The sequence below is a fragment of the Engystomops pustulosus genome, chromosome 2 (genome assembly GCF_040894005.1).
Source record: "Engystomops pustulosus chromosome 2, aEngPut4.maternal, whole genome shotgun sequence".
Taxonomy (NCBI): Eukaryota; Metazoa; Chordata; class Amphibia; order Anura; family Leptodactylidae; genus Engystomops; species Engystomops pustulosus.
The window spans coordinates 243,130,820-243,146,777 of record NC_092412.1 but is presented as its reverse complement, the minus strand read 5'-3'; the positions used below and the strand labels follow the sequence as shown (position 1 = coordinate 243,146,777).

The following is a 15,958-nucleotide window of genomic DNA, read 5'->3' as shown; positions in this document are numbered from 1 at the left end:
ATTATAGACAGACAATGCACTTTTAGTGCTACGGACAAAATGTTTAGTGGCCAGACGGAGGCAACAACTATGCTTCGTCTGCCACTATTTGTCAATGTATATGCTAAGCGTTTATTTCAGATGCTTTTGTATATCCTAAGCGTATATAAATAACGTGATGTGAACCCAGCCTATGAATATTCAACTTCTTTGGTTTAGGAGTCTAATACCTTCGTAATCATAAGAATGAGAACATATAAGAACCCAGGAATGTCCATATGAATGGAGTGGTGGGGTTTATGCTCCACCACTACTGTCTTCTCTTCTTTAGGACTTGTGGGAGATACAGTAGCCAACTGCAACATCCCCCACCGGGGCCTAGCCTTTTCTTGGGGCATGGAGGCAGCTGGGGCCCAGAATACCAGAGTGGCTGGCGGTTGCGGCCTAGGCACGCTGGTGTCACGGTGCTTGGTATGGGAACCGGAGGGCTGTCCCACAGCCTGGCAGGTCTCCAGCGGGCAGTGTGTGCAAGAAATTAGATGAGGGAGAGGCTGTGGTACTGGTTCTCCCTGAAGCAGCCCTTAGAGTCTGTAGTATGTGTCCCTGGTAGATAGATGGGGTGCCCTTGATGGTGATACAGCCATAGCAGGGACCAGACGGAGGTAATGTTGTGCATAAAAGTAACTTACAGTTCTTTATTCGAAACAACAGCAGCAACAGGCCAAACAATTCTGTACAAGTGCAGTATTGGAGTGATCTTGGAGAGGGAACCTCAGGAGTTGGGTCACCAGACTGGGTGCAGGGGCAGGCTGGGATGTAGCTGTGTCCAATGCTGGAAGCTGCTGCTTTGTCCTGGTAGTTTTGTGTCACTCAGTGTAGAGTTACTGAGCTGAAGCCTAGGAGGCCTGTGGTCAGAGCATGTGCCCTGAGGTCTCTCTGGTAAAAGAGCTGGATTCCAAGAGAGCTAACTCCTCCCTGGTCAGGTAATCTCCTTCTCCAATTACACTCCAGTTACAATAGTGGAATATCATTGGATGACAACATTAAGTAACATTAACCCTTGCCTATCCAGGCAGTATCTACCGCTGCACAATTACCTCTGAATGTACTGCATGGTACAAGGGGCTTATTCGCAACTACTCCTCTGCCCATGCATTGGCAGGGGTGTTGCACTCCCAATAGATCTCATAACTATGAAGGACGTGTAGACCTAGCATGCACATCACTGTTCCATTCTTGTGGACACTTGTGACTCCAGCAAGTTTCTCGGGATCGCTTGGGATCCCGGCTGGGTAAGTGTACACGGTGAGAAAACCTGTAATTGACCCATTAATTGTTTTTCCTTTAGTAACCAGGATCCAATAGACTTTGAGAGAGAAACATTCAGAATTATTTTACTAACCTTTTTTTAATTGTTGTACATTCTTCAACAAATTTTCTAAATCCACAATGATCCAGCTAAGCCAAACACCACCGCTTTCTCCTGTTTCTTAATGTGAATGCGCACATTGTACATCATTTGGTAATTGGCATGTTTAATGCGCTCCAGCTGCATGTCAGTATACTAAGGTCAGCAATACTCAGATCATCTCCATTCCAAGGCACGTGTGAAAATCATGCAGGAGATGGACTAGTAACAGGGGACATAGAGTTCAGGAATCTTACACTACTAACTGATGGCTTATGTGATGCATCTAGTCATCTCCTCCTATAATGAACTCAATACTTCAGTCAGAGTCAAGACATATGAGATGACGGGAAGAGGATACAGTATTTTATGTGATGCTGAGAGGTGGACTTAGGCTCATCTGGAACATATAAGAAAATCATGGTTCATGGACCAGTTTATCCTTCATATAAAGCATATAATAGACCTTATTAATGGGTACCTTGTCATGTAATAAAGGGAAGTGATGTGCATCTTAGACCACCCATGGACAATGTTGGACTCCCCACTGAAGAACGAGACAATCCTTTGATGGGCCAAGGCTCAACGAGTTCTAACCTAATACTGAACCCAAGAGATACAGCAGGAGACAAACTTTAGTCTGACACCTTCCATAAAACCGACCTTTAAATCAAATTTGGGTTCATTCAAAACAAACCTTCAAAAAGGAAGTATAGCAGATCAAAATTGTCTCTAAAATCAATATTAGTATTGTCTATAGGCTTATGATGAAGTATTGTGTATAGGCTTTCAATAAAGCATGGAAGATATAATCATCGTTCAATGGGAATGCAAATGAGTCAGCAAGTGCACTAGATGTGGAACTAGAGTGCCAGATTTGCCAAAATTTCTCCACTTTTCCTTTAGGATTACTTGATGCAATCTTCGACCCAGACCATACAGTAGAACATTGACCTATCTTGTGACCTCTGAACATTGAGCATATGTTTAGACCTCTGCTTCAGATATCTTTTTTTGCTTTTGTAGTGCCCTGGGTCAGCTGAGCATTGGACATTTGCGAACCTTTGAATATTTTCCCTATATAAGCACTTTTTACTTTATTTTACATCAAAGGTTAACTTGCATTATTGCATTATTAGTATTGTATCTGTATAGACCTGTAGAAAGAGTTAATGAACAATAAGAGACATTTCTGACTGTATATCTCTAACTAAAGAACAAATTTAGTAGAATTTGTTTTGGTGGAGAAAGCAGACTTGTTTACCACAAAATCAGACCTGACAGATGCTGTCTGGAAAGTTGTTTACCACTTTAGAAACTTGTTTCAATAGAATATTATGGGGACTCATAGGGGCTTAATTACTAAGGGTCCCGCGGCCGCATTTCTGACGGGTTTTCCGACGTTTTCGGGCATTGCGCTGGGAATTGTGTCGTACGCGATTGTTTTGAGTTGCAATCGCTCCGGCTTTCATGGGACACAAATTAGGGGGGGGGTGGATGATTCGTCAGACGATCCGACGGATTTTTAGACTATGCGCGGGGTTTAACAATTCAAATTGTGTCGCAAGACATGCACTCACATACACCGGGAAGAAGAAGGTGAACTCCGTCGGACCTGAGCGGGGAAGCGACACATGCAGGATCTTGAGCGCGCGATCTTGATGAATCACGGCAGACTTCATCCTCGTCAGACAACGCACCTCGGGGATCAGGGTAAGTAAATGTGCCCCATAGTGTCTATGGCAGAATGATTTGTCAATGCCTTTGCTGAAATGTATCCACTCCTCCCTCTGCAGAAGGTATATAAAAAGAACAGTCCAAGTCCCTAGTGTCTTGTAGTTAGGGAACAGAACTTTTAGAAGACTTCCAGTTTACGTGAAGCTGAGATGGTCCGCTAAAATTTGGCCCAGGTTACAAGCCTTCTGAGAAAGAGAGGGACAGCTAACCCAGGGCATTCCTCTGCGTAGTGCGCTTCTTTTGCCAGGGAGGAGATTGGAGAAGTCAGACCTTTGAGTTTGTATTGTTCTGCACCTGAATTTCTTCAGTAAAGAAGGAAACTGTTCACTACACCATGACTCTCTGGACTTATATTCCATTGGGTCGCACCACAGATTACAATCTCTTTTGCGGAGCAGCAACATGTGCTGAAACCTTGACTGTGCCTGGGAACCCAGCATAGCATTCGGCCACCCCAAAGCCAGGCACTGAACATTATAGGGCTCATTTACTAAGGATTCGCGGACCGCACAAACGTTGGATATTCTGACTATTTCCGATTTGCGCTGCATTGGCAGACTATATTCTACAGGGATAAAAGTGGATTCCAGATTCACACCATGGATTGTAACAATTTTGCCTGAATAAATAATAAAGTTGCTTCTAACACGGCTGGATCAGAAATTCACTTTTACGTCTACCAAGCCTCGGCAGAGAGGCGACCCGCCCCGGACTCGAGCACACTCAGTTGCTGGCAGGTGAGCTGGATTTCAATCCTCTCTTCATTATATTCTACAGGGGGCTGGCTGGCTAAATACTACAGGGGGCTGGCTGGCTATATGCTACAGGGGCTGACAGGCTATATACCACAGGGGGCTGGCAGGCTATATACTACAGGGGGCTGGCAGGCTATATACTATAGGGGGTTGGAAGGCTATATACTAGAGGGGGTTGGCAGACTATTCCACAGAGGGCTGGCTGGCCATATACTACAGAGGACTGGCTGGCTATATACTACAGGGGTCAGGCAGGCTATATACTACATGGGCTGGCAGGCTATATACTACATGGGCTGGGAGGCTATATACTACAGGGGCTGGGAGGCTAGATAGTATAGGGGCTGGAAGGCTATATTCTACAGGGGCTGGCAGGCTAAATACTACAGGGGGCTGGCAGGCTATTTAGTACATGGGCTGGAAGGCTATATATTACAGGGGCTGGCAGGCTGTATACTACAGGGGCTGGCTTTATATATACTACAGGGGATGGAAGGCTATATACTATAGGGGGCTGGCTGACTATATACTGGGGGGTGGTTGTGACCAATGCATTTCCCACCCTCGGCTTATACTCGAGTCAATAGGTTTTTACAGTTTTGTGTTAAAATTAGGGGTCTCGGCTTATACTCGGGTCGGCTTATACTCAAGTATATACTTTACTTCTAACTAGATTCAGACATTGGTCAAAGGAGGCCTTGTACTAGGAAGTACTTAAGCTATTCACCCAATGGAGCCTCCAAGCAACAACTTGCAGCATTACTGTGTCTATGGTTCCGGTTTCACTGAGTACTTGTTATTCGAATTTGTATGCCCATCTGGCTGCACCAAAGGTGCTTTAAGCGTAAGATGTTTATCATGTGTCCTTATTGTTATCTTTATAAATCAATAAAAAGAGTTTTAAAACCAAAAATGCCTTAACACATCCCAACTGATGTAAATTTACCATGATGTACAGATAGTTAGGCAACAAACTCACCTTTGGAGTAGGACTGAAAACCAGCTGCCTGTGCACATAAGGCATAGCAGTGCACATTGTATGTATCTCCTGGCAGCGCTGTGTAACCATGACAGGGTCACGCTCAGTGGCTGAAGTCTGCAACTGTTTTACTAGAGGTAAAGCAGCCCAACTAAACAAAAGATTAGGATCTGAGAACACAAGATCTGACAAATTTCACATTTGCCGTATTGACGGCTCTGGACTGCAGGATGATGCGAAATAAGGTCTGCCGGAAAGGAAAAAGACAGGCTTAAAGGGAATTTGATCAACGTTTTCCCATCTTTTTGCTCATACCATTGTGTTTATTGTTAGTAACAATAGGACTGCAAGAAAAAATATTTTAGAATTCAGGTTTTTAACACGTGCTTCCTCACACTGCTGTGTCCTCTGTTCTGTGCATTGAGCTGATCTCAAAACCTTCTCTGTTGCTCAGTGTGACTACCACAGTATTCAATTAATAGTCTTTGGGGATATTTTTTATTTTTTTTTCAAAAAGTCCCAAAAAATGTCTCAAAATTCATGAATAGTCTCAGCACATAGACCAACAGGGGACTGGTGTGACTAGGAGACTTTTTATGAGACATTTTGCTCTGGCAGTAGTTCTATGTATACACCAGATTAATGAAGAGGTGTATACAGTCGGTCCCCTACTTAGGAACACCCGACTTACAGATGACCCCTAGTTACAGACGGACCTCTGGATGTTGGTAAGTTACTGTACTTTAGCCCCAGGCTACAATAATCAGCTGTAACAGTTATCACAGGTGTCTGTAATGAAGCTTTATTGTTAATCCTGGTTCTTATGACAACCCAACATTTTTAAAATCCAATTGTCACAGAGACCAAAAAATATTTGGAGTTATGGTTTGAACTTACATACAAATTCAACTTAAGAACAAACCTACACAACCTATCTTGTACGTAACTTGAGGACTGCCGGTATAGTCATGTGAGACTTTTTAGCAGTGAAAAGTCTCAAAAACCCTCAATGTGACTACCTCCTTATGATTATTTTTCGGCAGGCCCATGGGTTGGGTTATAACCTGCACGTTAGTCCATGATCTTGTTTTAGTGAGACAAGAAAAGGAGAAAAATGGTCCATTTATTGGTCAAACATTTATTTCAACAGACCTGTCAGGATAGTCATCAGATTTTCTTGAAGACCATGAAGATGCAGTCATGAAGAGGTTATATGCAAAGCAGACGTCAACATGTAGAGAAGACTTTCCTGCCCGGGATTTACTGCCTCAAGTAGGAGAATATTTGCTTTTATTGCTTGAGTTTTACATGAATTTGCAGCCCACAGACTATTTACCTTCGGGCAGGTGTCTGTTTCATAAGAATTTCCTCTTGGATTGCCTTCCCGTTGTGTGCGCCAGTCCAGCCTCCAGATTCTTGTCTCGAGAGTTTGACACTTGGAAGGATATCAGGAGAACTTGGTCAGCAGCTTTAAACATCTTAGGAAAAAAACATTCACTGTTGTTGAGATTCATCTTTGTTAATATCAGACTGCTTTATCCTACTCCTATAGGGTCCTGGGACATCCCCAATACTCGGAGATGATCATTGCCACAATTGTCATTGTGATGGTCCACTTCTTGGAGTCTCTTATCTAAATCTGGACCAGTGTTCAGGACTTGTTTTCCCATGATTCCTCACTTGTTTTTGAAGGCTCTTTAATGGGTCATTGACTTATCTATAGAGAGCATTAGAGAGACAGGAAGTGAGGTCACGTGCATAGAATATCTTTTCTGATTGGATAAGTGGTCCATGACTGCCGAGCTTGTACTGGTCAGTATCATGGTTTGCCTTGTTCTTGTCACACAAACCGTAAAGAAAGTCTATCAGGTCTAAAATACCTTCCAATCCAATAATGAAGGGTTAGGTGGCTCTAAAAGGAGCAGAAACATATCTCGAAGTCCACCGACTGATTCAACAATATCCAGATTGTCATCATTTTAAGGATCGGCCTACAAGTTCACCAGACGCAGGTTCAGTTTGTCTGCAGACAACTATAGGCTCCCTGATCTTCTCTGCCTTCACCTCTTCAGCCATGAATAATATTTTCAGTCTTTCTGTTGGGTGTCATGACTGTCTGTAGGCAAATTTGGTAGGCCACCCCAATGCACTTGCAGGCTTATTTGTATATCCAGGAAGAAGGTGATAACTGCATTACTTCTTCAGCTGGCGACCATGAAGATCTGTTTCGTGTTAAAGCCCCTTCACAGAACTTAGGCCTGGAGAAGGGGGGGGGGTGTTCCTCACCCATCCCCTCTCTATAGGAAGCCGTGCAGCCTTCCATACAACAAAAGATGGAGCACGCTCTATAATTTTTCCGGCTGAGTCACTGTATGGTGACACCGTACCGCACATGGGCACAATACACTTCAATGGAAGATATATGCTGGCTGCCTCTATAAATGCTTGTGTGAAAGAGGCCATTTGGGGTTGTCTCAAAATGACTATTGATGGCCAACAATAGTACACCTGATCCCCCATCACCTGATCGCTTTTTTGGCCCAACATACTCATAAAGCAGGGAGCCAGAAACCGTTGGTTCTTTGCAATGTGCAGAAGCTATAACTATAGTCCCGGTTCTTATGGACTCCTATGGGAGCCTCAGCAACGGATTCATCAAATTCTGTAGCACTTTACAGATTCTTGGGAACATATGCAAATAGAATAAGACATTATAGAATAATAATAGTCATATGAAAGAATAGGAGTGAGGGCCCTGCTCCCAAGAGCTTACAGTCTATGAGGATAAGGGGGTGACACAAGAGTTTACAGTCTATGAGGATGAGGGGTGACACAAGAGCTTACAATCTATGAGGATGAGGGGATGACACAAGAGCTTACAGTCTATGAGGATGAGGGGGTGACACAAGAGCTTACAGTCTATGAGGATGAGGGGATGACACAAGAGCTTACAGTCTATGAGGATGAAGGGGGTGACACAAGAGCTTACAGTCTATGAGGATGAGGAGGTGACACAAGAGCTTAGAGTCTATGAGGATGAGGGGTGACACAAGAGCTTACAGTCTATGAGGATGAGGGGGTGACACAAGAGCTTACAGTCTATGAGGATGAGGGGGTGACACAGGAGCTTACAGTCTATGAGGATGAGGGGTGACACAAGAGCTTACAGTCTATGAGAATGAGAGGGTGACAAAAGAGCTTAGAGTCTATGAGCATGAGGGGTGGCACAAGAGCTTACAGTCTATGAGGATGAGGGGGTGACACAAGAGCTTACAGTCTATGAGGATGATGGACACAAGAGCTTACAGTCATTGAGGATGAGGGATTGACACAAGAGCTTACAGTCTATGAGGATAAAGGGGTGACACAAGAGCTTACAGTCTATGAGAATGAGAGGGTGACACAAGAGCTTACAGTCATTGAGGATGAGCGGGTGACACAAGAGCTTACAGTCTATGAGGATAAGGGGGTGACACAAGCGCTTACAGTCTATGAGAATGAGGGTGTGACACAGGAGCTTACAGTCTATGAAGATAATGGGGTAACACAAGAGCTTACAGTCTATGAGGATGAGGGGGACACAAGAGCTTACAGTCTATGAGGATGAGGGAGACACAAGAGCTTACAGTCTATGAGGATGAGGGGGGTGACACAAGAGCTTACAGTCTATGAGGATGAGGGGGGTGACATAAGAGCTTACAGTCTATGAGGATAATGGGGTAACACAAGAGTTTACAGTCTATGAGGATGAGGGGGTGACACAAGAGCTTACAGTCTATGAGGATGAGGGGGTGACACAAGAGCTTACAGTCTATGAGGATGAGGGAGACGCAAGAGCTTACAGTCTATGAGGATGAGGGGGGTGACACAAGAGCTTACAGTCTATGAGGATAAGGAGGTGACACAAGAGCTTACAGTCTATGAGGATGAGGGGGACACAAGAGCTTACAGTCTATGAGCATGAGGGGTGACACAAGAGCTTACAATCTATGAGGATGAGGGGGGTGACACCAGAGCTTACAGTCTATGAGGATGAGGGGGTGACACAAGAGCTTGCAGTCTATGAGGATGAAGGGGGTGACACAAGAGCTTACACATACCTCCCAACTTTTGGAGAAGAGAAAGAGGGACACAAAGCTCCTCCCCCTTTTTCTAAGCCACGCCCATTGTCCCACCCTCAAGCATAGTATAATATCGAACTTGATGGTCCCCAAATGCTACAACGCCCCTTAATTTGCCCCCCTTCCCGTGGACCAATATAATATCCCCTAATGCAACTCTGTAACATGTAAAACATATAGACTGTCCTCCAGTCTCCTCCTGTAGCCTCCAGCCCCCTGTCCTCCTCCTGTAGCCTCCTGTCCTCCAGCCTCCTCCTGTATCCCCCTGTCCTCCAGCCTCCTCCTGTATCCCCTTGTCCTCCAGCCTCCTCCTGTATCCCCTTGTCCTCCAGCCTCCTCCTGTATCCCCTTGTCCTCCAGCCTCCTCCTGTATCCCCTTATCCTCCAGCCTTCTCCTGTCCTCCAGCCTCCTCCTGTCCTCCAGCCTCCTCTTGTAGCCTCCTCCTGTCCTCTAGCCTCCGCCTGTCCTCTAGCCTCCTCCTGTCGCCTCCTCCTGTCCTCCAGCCTCCTCCTGTCCTCCAGCCTCCTCCTGTCCTCCAGCCTCCTCCTGTAGCCCCCCAGCCTCCTCCTGTAGCCCCCCAGCCTCCTCCTGTAGCCCCCCTGTCCTCCAGCCTCCTCCTGTCCTCCAGCCTCCTCCTGTCCTCCAGCCTCCTCCTGTAGCCCCCTGCCTCCTCCTGTATCCCCCTGCCTCCTCCTGTAGCCCCCCTGCCCTCCAGCCTCCTCCTGTAGCCCCCCTGCCCTCCAGCCTCCTCCTGTAGCCCCCCTGTCCTCCAGCCTCCTCCTGTAGCCCCCCTGTCCTCCAGCCTCCTCCTGTAGCCCCCCTGTCCTCCAGCCTCCTCCTGTAGCCCCCCTGTCCTCCAGCCTCCTCCACGTGTCCCCCAGTCTCCTCCTGTTCCCCAGCCTGCTCCAGCATCCTCCTCCTGTCCCCCAGCCCCTCCATCCTCTATCTTCCTGCTGTCCTCCAGCCTCCTCCTTCTGCTCCAGCCTGCTCCTGATTTCCCAGCCTCCTCCTCCTGTCCCCCAGCCTCCTCCTCCTGTCCCCCAGCCTCCTCCTCCAGCATACTCCTCCTGTCCCCCAGCCTCCTCCTCCAGCATACTCCTCCTGTCCTCCAGCCTCCTCCTCCAGCATACTCCTCTTGTCCTCCAGCTTCCTCCTGTCCCCCAGCCGCCTTGAGCATCCTCCTGTCCCCCAGCCGCCTCGAGCATCCTCCTGTCCCCCAGCCCCTCCATCCTCTATCTTCCTGCTGTCCTCCAGCCTCCTCCTTCTGCTCCCCAGCCTGCTCCAGCCTCCTCCTGTCCCCCAGCCTCCTCCTCCTCCTGTCCCCAGCCTCCTCCTCCAGCATACTCCTCCTGTCCCCCAGCCTCCTCCTCCAGCATACTCCTCCTGTCCTCCAGCCTCCTCCTCCAGCATACTCCTCTTGTCCTCCAGCCTCCTCCTGCCCCCCAGCTGCCTTGAGCATCCTCCTGTCCCCCAGCCGCCTCGAGCATCCTCCTGTCCCCCAGCCCCTCCATCCTCTATCTTCCTGCTGTCCTCCAGCCTCCTCCTTCTGCTCCCCAGCCTGCTCCAGCCTCCTCCTGTCCCCCAGCCTCCTCCTCCTCCTGTCCCCAGCCTCCTCCTCCTCCTGTCCCCAGCCTCCTCCTCCAGCAGCCTCCTGATTTCCCAAACTCCTCCTCTTGGTGATCGGCTGTCATGGTAGCCTAAAGTCCCATTGAGACTAGTAGGCCTGCCATGTGTAATGATCTCTAATAGCAGATGAGAGGCTATTAGAGATCAGCAGTAATATTGCTATACACTAGTATTCCAGTATATTATATTAGAGAGTCTAAAATAATGGTAACATTTTTTTAAAAAAATTGAAAAAAAAAGAAAAATTTTAAAGCAACCCCCTTTCACTAGATCACATATATACACATTATATACCTGTCACACTGCCCCCCACACATTATATACCTGTCACACTGCCCCCCCACACATTATATACCTGTCACACTGCCCCCCCACACATTATATACCTGTCACACTGCCCCCCACACATTATATACCTGTCACACTGCCCCCCCACACATTATATACCTGTCACACTGCCCCCCCACACATTATATACCTGTCACACTGCCCCCCCACACATTATATACCTGTCACACTGCCCCCCCACACATTATATACCTGTCACACTGCCCCCCCACACATTATATACCTGTCTCACCTCCTTGCACTGCTTCTGTATAACTTCTCATACATACCTCGGCATGCATGGCAGCAACCTCTACCGGGGTCTTCAGTAGCTCCTCCCACATAGGCGTCACATGGTCATGACCTCATCGAAGGTCCTTGACCACATTCACTGCTGTGATGATCCCCAGAGGTAGTGTGTGCTGCAGCCAGCTGGTGTGCCCTGCCCACCCGAACCCCCCGCCCCCCCCTCGCGGTTACCGCGGTCACCCTCAGCCAGGCAAGTCGGACCCTGGTCCCGGGACCAGGAGACAGGACTCAGTCTCCTGGCCCGGGACAATGCGGGGAATAGCGTGACATTCCCCTATCCTCCCGGGGCGGCGGGACTGGGGTTAAAAAGCGTGACAGTCCCGCCGAAAGCGGGACGGTTGGGAGGTATGGCTTACAGTCTATGAGGATGAGGGGGTGACACAAGAGCTTACAGTCTATGAGGATGAGGGGGTGACACAAGAGCTTACAGTCTATGAGGATGAGGGGGTGACACAGGAGCTTACAGTCTATGAGGATGAGGGGTGACACAAGAGCTTACAGTCTATGAGAATGAGAGGGTGACACAAGAGCTTACAGTCTATGAGGATGAGGGGGTGACACAGGAGCTTACAGTCTATGAGGATGAGGGGGTGACACAAGAGCTTACAGTCTATGAGGATAAGGGGGTGACACAAGCGCTTACAGTCTATGAGAATGAGGGTGTGACACAGGAGCTTACAGTCTATGAAGATAATGGGGTAACACAAGAGCTTACAGTCTATGAGGATGAGGGGGACACAAGAGCTTACAGTCTATGAGGATGAGGGGGACACAAGAGCTTACAGTCTATGAGGATGAGGGAGACACAAGAGCTTACAGTCTATGAGGATGAGGGGGGTGACACAAGAGCTTACAGTCTATGAGGATGAGGGGGGTGACACAAGAGCTTACAGTCTATGAGGATAATGGGGTAACACAAGAGTTTACAGTCTATGAGGATGAGGGGGTGACACAAGAGCTTACAGTCTATGAGGATGAGGGGGTGACACAAGAGCTTACAGTCTATGAGGATGAGGGAGACGCAAGAGCTTACAGTCTATGAGGATGAGGGGGGTGACACAAGAGCTTACAGTCTATGAGGATAAGGAGGTGACACAAGAGCTTACAGTCTATGAGGATGAGGGGGACACAAGAGCTTACAGTCTATGAGCATGAGGGGTGACACAAGAGCTTACAATCTATGAGGATGAGGGGGGTGACACCAGAGCTTACAGTCTATGAGGATGAGGGGGTGACACAAGAGCTTGCAGTCTATGAGGATGAAGGGGGTGACACAAGAGCTTACAGTCTATGAGGATGAGGGGGTGACACAAGAGCGTACAGTCTATGAGGATGAGGGGGTGACACAAGAGGTTACAGTCTATGAGGATGAGGGGTGACACAAGAGCTTACAGTCTATGAGGATGAGGATGTGACACAAGAGCTCACAGTCTATGAAGATGAGGAGTGACACAAGAGCTTACAGTCTATGAGGATGAGGGGGTGACACAAGAGCTTACAGTCTATGAGGATGAGGGGGGGACACAAGAGCTTGCAGTCTATGTTGATGAGGGGTTGACACAAGAGCGTACAGTCTATGAGGATGAGGGGGTGACACAAGAGCTTACAGTCTATGAGGATGAGGGGGGACACAAGAGCTTACAGTCTATGAGGATGAGGAGGTGACACAAGAGCTTACAGTCTATGAGGATGAGGGGGACACAAGAGATTACAGACTATGAGGATGGGGGGGTGACACAAGAGCTTACAGTCTATGAGGATGAAGGGGGACACAAGAGCTTACAGTCTATGAGGATGAGGGGGTGACACAAAGCTTACATTCTATGAGGATGAGGGGGTGACACAAGAGCTTACAGTCTATGAGACCAACTGCTTTCATCTCAGTGCTCTTTATTGGGGTCCATGGATAGAAATTCCTGGACAAACCTTTTAAGTGTCATTCATTCAAAGCTCTAGTAGAAACAAGCTCCTTTCTCTCTACCAAATGCTCTCCCATGGGCCGTGGGTGAGCTATTAAGAGGAAGGGCTGAAGAGGTAAGCCCAATGGGTTAACATGCTGTTATAGACATACAAAGTCACAGACATTGGAAAGTTCTAAAAACTTTAAAGAATACAATGTTCTGTTTTTCCGATTGGAACACCATGCTCTATCCTACCCTGAAGACACACTATGTATTATTCATTTAATTGTACCAGTCAATTAGCAGTTTAATTAGCTCTATTGAGTTATTTGCGGAAAGTATATGAATACGGCGCATACCTTCAATATCATAAAAGAAAAGTGCCACGAGACGAGGGTGAAAGGAGGGAAAAAACAATGCGGAATGAAAGGCAGAACAGACCTTCCGAGCGGCTTTTATCCGTCATCTAACCTCATTTCCAATGGTGCTGTTTGCCATTTTATGTTTCTATGGAGATTAGAATTTTAATTAATCAGGATCACGAGCGGCTCGGACATTCACAACCTCAACAGACTGAAAGACAGAATTTTTTGAAAATTAATTTCTGATCTCGTTTTTATGAAAGTAATTATATTCTGTTCAACGTCGTCTCCTCCGCTTTTATTATAGACTATTTACTGGAAAATGGAAAGATTGGGTAAAAAGCCGGAAGGATTGTTATTATTCTAATTATATGTTCTCTTGTGACTATTTCATGTTATTATCATCATTATGATTATGATTATTATTACTTTTAAGATTTTATGTTCTCTAGCATCTGTTACTTTTCTTTGCTATTTATTTATTCCTATTATTAAGGATATTATTTTATGTGTTTTTGTTACTTTTTAAAACATACTTTTTTGGAAAATGCTATTATTATTATTTATTTTTATTATTTATTTTATGTTCTCTTGTTTCATTTCCATTATCTTATTTAAGACAGGTGTACAGAGACTGTACAGATCATGCACTGTGCCACGATTCACTAAGATTGTGCGCCCGATACCCTACACGTGTCGCTTCCCCGCTCAGATCCGCCACAGTTCACCTTCTTCTTCCTGGTGCATGTAAGTGCATTGGATGTGACCCAATTTGAATGTTAAATCCCGCGCTCAGCCCAAATCAGTCAGATCATCCGACGGCCTGCCCTCCGATTGTTGCCGCATGGAAGCCAGCGCAGCTGCACCAAAAACCAATTATGTATGACACAAACCCAGCGCAGGCACCTGTTAAATATCTGTCCAAGCCATGCAAATACCAAAAATGGTTTAAGTCCGACGTAAATGCAGCGCACGACCCTTATTAAATGAGCCCCTTTGGCTCAAATCTATCTTGGAAGGCAGCCCCCTAACATAAAACACGAGTTTCAGGAGGCCTAATAACATGATGCTGATAATAGCCACACCGGCATGGCCACCATTATGAAGTTTTGGGCCCCTGAATGGCAAAATTTGGGGGCTTCGCCCTCACCCCCACAGAATTATAATCCAGCCCTGTGTTCACAGTGAGTTCCCTGCAGCTGATAACGGAGGAGGGTTCTATGTGACTTAGGGCCCCTTCTCCTTTTCGGGTTCCCCTGAACACAGTCACACTTATACCCCCCCCCCCCCCCTGATGGCGGTCCTGCACACCAGTATGTCTGTTCCAGAATGAACAGATTCCCAGTTGTAGACAGTGCTGTTTCATTGACTTTGTATCTCGTTAGTACAGTGTAGTGGACTGGTTTAGCTATGGAGAGGAAATAGACGCAGGACAGGGTCAAAACTATGCTACTAAGGGTTGCTCCACATTGGAATTGGCTTTGTGTTTCCGTTGCATTTTGTCTCTGTTTTGTCTCTGTGATACTTCCATAATGTCCCTGCATCTGCAGATCATTGAAAAAGTAAGCCAATGTGAAAACGACCCTTAAAACCAATGGCTTTGAGAGGCATCTATAGGCGTAACTACAGGGGTAGCAGCTGCCATGGGACCCACAGTGTCAGGGGGCCCTGGCATCTGGGGTATTGGATGTGTATTGGGTGTGTATATATGCGGCGGATATATACTGTATTTTCTGTATGTGTGTGTATATGTGTATGCATAAATGATGTGCATATGCTGCATGGGTGTATATGGTGCTGTTTAAGTGTGTATATGCTCTATGTATGTATATATGGTGTGTATATACTGTGTGTGATTGTAACTTGTGTTTGAGTATTCAGAAATGTATATTTTAATGGTTAAGGGGGTTCCCACTCAGAAGTCTGCTGTTTTAGCCATTTAACCCCACCATGGAAGATGTATGGAGTGTTCTCTACACTGTGCTGATGCTGAGGTGTTACCAGTGGATATTCCCGTTCTGGTACCTGAACCAAACTTTTGTTCAAGGTTTGGCTGAACTAAGCAAACTAACCTGAACGCGTCTGCATGTCACTATTATCCACCAACAACCACCAACTAATGAAATTGCTTCATATAGGGACCCGGAAGACAACAAATAATTACAAGTGAATGTGGAAACCGAACCTCTTGTATTTGGTAATTCCTTATGTGAAGCCTCCAATAAGAGGCATCTTATTTTTTTTTTCTTTTCGATAGTTCCCTATCTCCTCTATGTATATAGCAGAAGTAAAGCTTTTTTCTCCTTTTGGTGAATGTGCTGGACACATTAATCAAATTTGATTCAAAATATTTTTTTAATTAAGTCAAAATATTAATAAAACAAAAATTTGGACCCGAATTTCATCAATGTATCCAGCGCGGTCACGGCTTGTACATCTGAAATCAGGAGTAC

At 46.4% G+C, this 15,958-nt stretch overlaps 1 protein-coding gene across 3 annotated transcripts in view; it reads right to left on the bottom strand.

Annotated features, from left to right (window-relative positions):
* LOC140116782 (uncharacterized) overlaps positions 1-6,335 on the bottom strand; it is a 102,715-nt gene extending 96,380 nt beyond the window's left edge. For all 3 annotated transcript variants that reach the window (XM_072133219.1, XM_072133221.1, XM_072133222.1), the window contains exon 1: positions 6,195-6,335. In XM_072133219.1, the coding sequence (XP_071989320.1) occupies positions 6,195-6,217 (23 nt within the window). In that variant the 5' untranslated portion in view covers positions 6,218-6,335. The remainder of the gene's footprint in view (positions 1-6,194) is intronic.
* Between the last annotated feature and the right edge of the window lie 9,623 nt (positions 6,336-15,958).